The sequence below is a fragment of the Carassius auratus genome, chromosome 49 (genome assembly GCF_003368295.1).
Source record: "Carassius auratus strain Wakin chromosome 49, ASM336829v1, whole genome shotgun sequence".
NCBI classification, from domain to species: domain Eukaryota; kingdom Metazoa; phylum Chordata; class Actinopteri; order Cypriniformes; family Cyprinidae; genus Carassius; species Carassius auratus.
In genome coordinates this window covers 15,806,474-15,813,294 of record NC_039291.1, presented here as the reverse complement: position 1 = coordinate 15,813,294, position 6,821 = coordinate 15,806,474, and the positions used below count along the sequence as shown (strand labels likewise).

Sequence of the window (6,821 nt, the reverse complement as noted above, 5' to 3'; positions counted from 1 at the left end):
ACACACAGTTTTTTTTCTCTCTTTATCTTTTTATCTCATAATTGTTACTTTTTTTCTTGCAATTTCTCACAATTCAGACCTTGGTTCTCAGAATTGCAAATTTTTAACTCGAGTTTATATCTCACAATTCAGAGTTTACATCACAATTCTGAGTTTAGATCTCATAATTCTAAGTTTATCTCACAATTCAGAGTTTATCTCACAATTCAGAGTTTAGATCTCATAATTCTAAATTTATCTCACAATTCAGAGTTTAAATCTCATAATTCTAAGTTTATCTCACAATTCTGAGTTTATCTCACAATTCGAGTTTAGATCTCATAATTCTGAGTTTATCTCACAATTCTGAGTTTAAATCTCATAATTCTAAGTTTCTCACAATTCAGAGTTTATATCTCAAAATTCTGAGTTTATCTCACAATTCTGAGTTTATATCTCACAATTCTGAGTTTATATCTCACAATTCTGAGTTTATCTCACAATTCGAGTTTATATCTCACAATTAATTTATATCTCCTAATTCAGAGTTTAGATCTCATAATTCTAAGTTTATCTCACAATTCTGAGTTTATCTCACAATTCAGAGTTTAAATCTCATAATTCTAAGTTTATCTCACAATTCTGAGTTTATCTCACAATTCGAGTTTAGATCTCATAATTCTGAGTTTATCTCACAATTCTGAGTTTAAATCTCATAATTCTAAGTTTCTCACAATTCAGAGTTTATATCTCACAATTCTAAGTTTATCTCCCAATTCAGAGTTTATATCTCACAATTCTGAGTTTATCTCACAATTCGAGTTTAGATCTCATAATTCTAAATTTATCTCACAATTCGAGTTTAGATCTCATAATTCTAAGTTTATCTCAAATTCAGAGTTTATATCTCACAATTCTGAGTTTCTCACAATTCTGAGTTTATCTCACAATTCGAGTTTATATCTCACAATTAATTTATATCTCCTAATTCAGAGTTTAGATCTCATAATTCTGAGTTTATCTCACAATTCTGAGTTTATCTCACAATTCGAGTTTAGATCTCATAATTCTAAGTTTTTCTCACAATCCGAGTTTAGATCTCATAATTCTAAGTTTATCTCACAATCCGAGTTTAGATCTCATAATTCTAAGTTTATCTCACAATTCTGAGTTTCTCACAATTCTGAGTTTAAATCTCATAATGCTAAGTTTATCTCACAATTCTGAGTTTAAATCTCATAATTCTAAGTTTATCTCACAATTCAGAGTTGATCTCACAATTCAGAGTTGCTCTCACAATTCAGAGTTTAGATCTCATAATTCTAAGTTTATCTCACAATTCAGAGTTTATATCTCACAATTCTGAGTTTATCTCACAATTCAAGTTTAGATCTCATAATTCTAAGTTTATCTCACAATTCAATTTTATATCTCACAATTCGAGTTTAGATCTCATAATTCTGAGTTTATCTGACAATTCTTAGTTTCTATCTCACATTTCTGAGTTTATCTCAAAATTCTAGTTTAGATCTCATAATTCTAAGTTTATCTCACAATTTAGTTTATATCTCACAATTCTGAGTTTATCTCACAACTCTAAGTTTAAATCTCATAATTCTGAGTTTATATCTCAATTCTGAGTTTATATCTCATAATTCTAAGTTTATCTCACAATTCTGAGTTTATCTCACAATTCGAGTTTAGATATCATAATTATAAGTTTATCTCACAATTCGAGTTTAGATCTCATAATTCCAAGTTTATCTCACAATTCGAGTTTAGATCTCATAATTCTAAATTTATCTCACAATTCAGAGATTATATCTCACAATTCTAGGCTTAAATCTCATAATTCTAAATTTATCTCACAATTCTGAGTTTATATCACACAATTAATTTATATCTCCTAATTCTGAGTTTAGATCTCATAATTCTAAGTTTATCTGACAATTCAAGTTTATAGCTCACAATTTAATTTTATATCTCACAATTCGAGTTTAGATCTCTTAATTCTAAGTTTATATCTCACAATTCTGAGTTTATCTGACAATTCTTAGTTTCTATCTCACAATTCTGAGTTTCTCACAATTCTGAGTTTAAATCTCATAATTCTAAGTTTATCTCACAATTCAGAGTTAAAATCTCATAATTCTAAGTTTATCTCACAATTCGAGTTTAGATCTCAATTCTAAGTTTCTCAAAATTCTGAGTTTATCTCACAATTCGAGTTAGATCTCATAATTCTAAGTTTATCTCACAATTTAGAGTTTATCTCACAATTCGAGTTTATATCTCATAATTCTAAGTTTATCTCACAATTCTGAGTTTCTCACAATTTTGAGTTTATATCTCATAATTCTAAGTTTCTATCTCACAATTCTGAGTTTCTCACAATTCTGAGTTTAAATCTCATAATTCTAAGTTTATCTCACAATTCTGAGTTAAAATCTCATAATTCTAAGTTTATCTCACAATTCGAGTTTAGATCTCAATTCTAAGTTTCTCAAAATTCTGAGTTTATCTCACAATTCGAGTTAGATCTCATAATTCTAAGTTTATCTCACAATTTAGAGTTTATCTCACAATTCGAGTTTATATCTCATAATTATAAGTTTATCTCACAATTCTGAGTTTCTCACAATTTTGAGTTTATATCTCATAATTCTAAGTTTCTCACAATTCAGAGTTTATATCTCACAATTCTGAGTTTCTCACAATTCTGAGTTTATCTCACAATTCGAGTTTATATCTCACAATTAATTTATATCTCCTAATTCAGAGTTTAGATCTCATAATTCTAAGTTTATCTCACAATTCTGAGTTTATCTCACAATTCAGAGTTTAAATCTCATAATTCTAAGTTTATCTCACAATTCTGAGTTTATCTCACAATTCGAGTTTAGATCTCATAATTCTAAGTTTATCTCACAATTCTGAGTTTATCTCACAATTCAGAGTTTAAATCTCATAATTCTAAGTTTATCTCACAATTCTGAGTTTATCTCACAATTCAGAGTTTAAATCTCATAATTCTAAGTTTATCTCACAATTCTGAGTTTATCTCACAATTCTGAGTTTAAATCTCATAATTCTAAGTTTCTCACAATTCAGAGTTTATATCTCACAATTCTAAGTTTATCTCCCAATTCAGAGTTTATATCTCACAATTCTGAGTTTATCTCACAATTCGAGTTTAGATCTCATAATTCTAAATTTATCTCACAATTCGAGTTTAGATCAATGTATATGTTTTAAAGTATGCAGATGGCACTGTTATTGTTAGTTAGCTTCTAATAGGAGAGTTATCAATATTAAATGTAGCATTGTTCAACCAGACCATGTGTTTCTTGAATTCACTTGTGATGGGACAGACCTCTCCGAAGGGCTTGATGGTGACGATGTTGTAAGAGGCAGGGTCTCGCTCCACCAGACACGTCTCTGTGAGCGCTAGGATCCTCTTCACAGGCTCCTGAGACAAACACAGTCACGAGCATCCATCAGATCCCCACACACACACACACACCAGAGAGCACATCAGGTCCTGAGCTGATCTTACCGTGTGCCGCGGCGTGATCTTCTGCACGATGAACTCGGTCAGTGAGGTGATGCACTCGTCCGAACTGTACTTCCCCAGACGCTCGCCGAGGAAGCCCTCGAAGCTCAGAGGATCCTTACGCAGACGCAGCGTGATGCCGATGAAGTTCCCAGCGTGTTCGATCGCACTGCGAATGATCTCATCACGGTGCTCGGACGCAAACAGATGCTGGAGAGAGAGAGAGACAGAGCGTGAGAATGAGAGAGTGTGTGAGAGGGAGAGAGAGAGAGAGACAGAGAGTGTGTGAGAGGGAGAGAGAGAGAGAGAGAGACAGAGAGAGAGAGACAGAGAGTGAGAGTGAGAGAGAGAGAGTGTGAGAGAGAGAGAGAGAGAGAGAGAGAGAGAGAGAGAGAGAGAGAGAGAGAGAGAGAGAGAGAGAGAGAGAGAGAGAGGGGAGGTGAGTTGTGAGTGAGTCTCAGGTCTCAGGGCTGAACACACACCAGTCTGCCGAAGCCTCCATACAGCACACAGAAGCCTCCCTGATAGTCAGAGAGCTCGGCGAAGCCCTCCACGCAGCGGTAGTCGTACGAGCAGATCACACGGTTGGTCTGAGGGTCGATCTGATCGATGCCTCCCGGAGTCACCTCCAGACACACACTCCTCCGAGCGTCGCTCCAGTGGTGCTTGAAGCAGTTATAGCGCTGAGGAAACAAGAGTCATCAGACACACACAACACTTACTCAAGAGCTTCAAGACGTCAAGACCACGGCCATAAAGGCTGTGATTAAAATCTTTAATCTATTTAATTACATGGCTTACTTGTTAATCTTATTTTAATGATCTGCACATCAATTTGTGGTGAGAAATTACCCACAAAAGTCAATTCAAGTCATTGCTGTGTTAGATGAGAGAAGCACTGTATGCACATTACAAAAAGTAGCTTTATAAATCATTTAGATTCAACGTTACATAATTAATGATAATAAATGGGTATTAAGGTTTCTTTTTTAATAATTGCTCAAATATTAAATAATTATACTGTAAATATGAAACTAAAATCACCAGCAGGAGGCAGCGAGTGAGTCATTGAATCACTGACTCACTCGATTCATTTAAACCCGTGGATTCATTCAGTAACGAATCACTGCTGTGTGTTGATCAGAGACGCTCAACAGTTCTGCTGTGGCTTTGACTGGAACTCATTTCATTTGCAGGACAGACAATATTGTGTCTAAAATGTCATACGGCATTAACTTCTTGATTATTGAGCTGTTGTGTAAATCAGCATCACATCTGCAGTGCTGCAGATACTGTGGAGAAACAGCTCTCTTGCAGAACTACATCATGTGATTGTTTTAATACTCACTCTTCCAGTGATTTTTCCCTCTGAGAAGTCTGTTCTGAATCTCTGTGGAGAAGAGAGAAAGAGAGCATCAGACCAAATCATGCTGTGAAGAGAGGGTCACAGTGATGAAGCCTGACCTGACCCTTTAATAAAGCATGTAACATCATGTCCCAGCACGGCATCCTTTAGCGTTTGTCACAGAGCTCTATTCCTCACCAGTGCTTCTGTTAGCAGCTCTGTGCGATGCTCCGTGGAGAACTTGAGTGTTTCGGACTTCTTCCCGCTGCCCTTGCGGAAGGTGAGGCTGAACTCTGTTCCCTGGCCTTTCCCGACCGGAGCGATGCCACAGATATCTCCGTAAGGCCACTGCAGAGCCACGAGGAAGACCGTATTACACAGCATTCAGAGCATCTTCAGTCATTAAAGACACCAAACAGATTCAACTCCCTTAATGTGACCTGACTGAATCATGAAAGGGTTTCAATAATACTCCTGAGAAAGATTATCTTCCCTTGCCCATATGGCCTTAGTTATGTCAGGCTTTTATTATTATTATTATTATTATTATTATGTAAATAATTTATAGTTTATAAAATATTTTCTTTTTTTTTTTTTTACAGAGACAATAGAATATGTGCAGAAGTTTTGTTTGCACAACAACAAAAGATGTTAATGTTTTTAAAATAACAGCAACTGATAATATTATTATTATTATTATTAATAAAAATATTCCGTGTTAATGTGTTATCATAACTAATAGCAATAATAATAAAAACACAAATAAGTTTATTAAAAAAAATAAAACATTATACATCCCTATTATTATTATATATATAATTAGTTTGATAATATCTAATGATTATAGTTGTACCTGATTGGTCACTTCCAGTGTGCTGGGGTTGTATGTGGTGATGCCATGAGTTCCCACGGAGAACACACGCTTGTACCTGCACGACACACACACACTCAATCAAACCCTGACATCTGGTTTTTGACAGAATATATTGTGTATAATTTTGTAATATGAATTTTGTTCAAAACTGGACCTCCATTTAATGCATTATCTTCTGTCCCGGAGAACAGAGTGAGACCTGTCTGAATCAGAGAGGGGCAGCCTCTGTGTGTGTGTGCGTGTGTGTGTGAGAGAGAGAGTGTGTGTGTGTCTGTGTGAGAGTGTGTGTGTGTGTGTGACCCCAGAGAGAGAGCACACCTGTGTCACATGACCTTCCTCCTCATACACACATCTCTAATGAGTCCGGGGTAATTAGACAAAGCTTCAGTTTCATTAGCAGTAAACTTCAATTTACTTCAAATATATGAACTGACCCGTTTTAAATTCTTCATATTAAATGTGTTCGTTTATGTCCAATATTTAGTGTTAAACTTTTGGTCTTTAAATACTACGCTCTCTCACGCACTGCACGGTTTAAAACACTAAATAGTTATGACAAGTACACACACACACACACTCTTTCACACATGTACATTTATATTGTGTATCGTCGATCTCACGGGCTGACCATACGACCAGCTGAAACATGACCATATCACCCAACACACACACACACACACACACACACACACTGTACACACTCTCTCTCACACACACACACACACACACACACACACACTCTCTCTCTCTCACTCACACACACACACTCTCACTCACTCTCACACAAACACACACACACTCTCACTCTCTCTCACACACACACACACTCTCACTCTCTCTCACACACACACACACACTCTCACTCTCTCACACACACACACACACTCTCACTCTCTCTCACACACACACACACACTCTCACTCTCTCTCACACACACACACACACTACGGCTTCCAAAGAATATTCTAAATTTGAATATATATTTGAATAGTTTCAAAAAATGTATTTCGAAGGTGAACATTAATATTAAAATAATAAAACAATGTGTAAGAAAAGGCCGGCGGTAGTAG

General features: G+C 35.5%; 1 protein-coding gene across 5 annotated transcripts in view; it reads right to left on the bottom strand.

The window, feature by feature from the left end:
* dnajc13 (DnaJ heat shock protein family (Hsp40) member C13) overlaps positions 1 to 6,821 on the bottom strand; it is a 33,466-nt gene that overhangs the window by 21,826 nt on the left and 4,819 nt on the right. For all 5 annotated transcript variants that reach the window (XM_026238259.1, XM_026238258.1, XM_026238260.1 and 2 more), the window contains exons 3-8: positions 5,731 to 5,806; positions 5,076 to 5,225; positions 4,881 to 4,922; positions 4,015 to 4,215; positions 3,536 to 3,742; positions 3,353 to 3,448 (exon numbers count right to left, since the gene is read on the bottom strand). In XM_026238259.1, the coding sequence (XP_026094044.1) occupies positions 3,353 to 3,448; positions 3,536 to 3,742; positions 4,015 to 4,215; positions 4,881 to 4,922; positions 5,076 to 5,225; positions 5,731 to 5,806 (772 nt within the window). The remainder of the gene's footprint in view (positions 1 to 3,352; positions 3,449 to 3,535; positions 3,743 to 4,014; positions 4,216 to 4,880; positions 4,923 to 5,075; positions 5,226 to 5,730; positions 5,807 to 6,821) is intronic.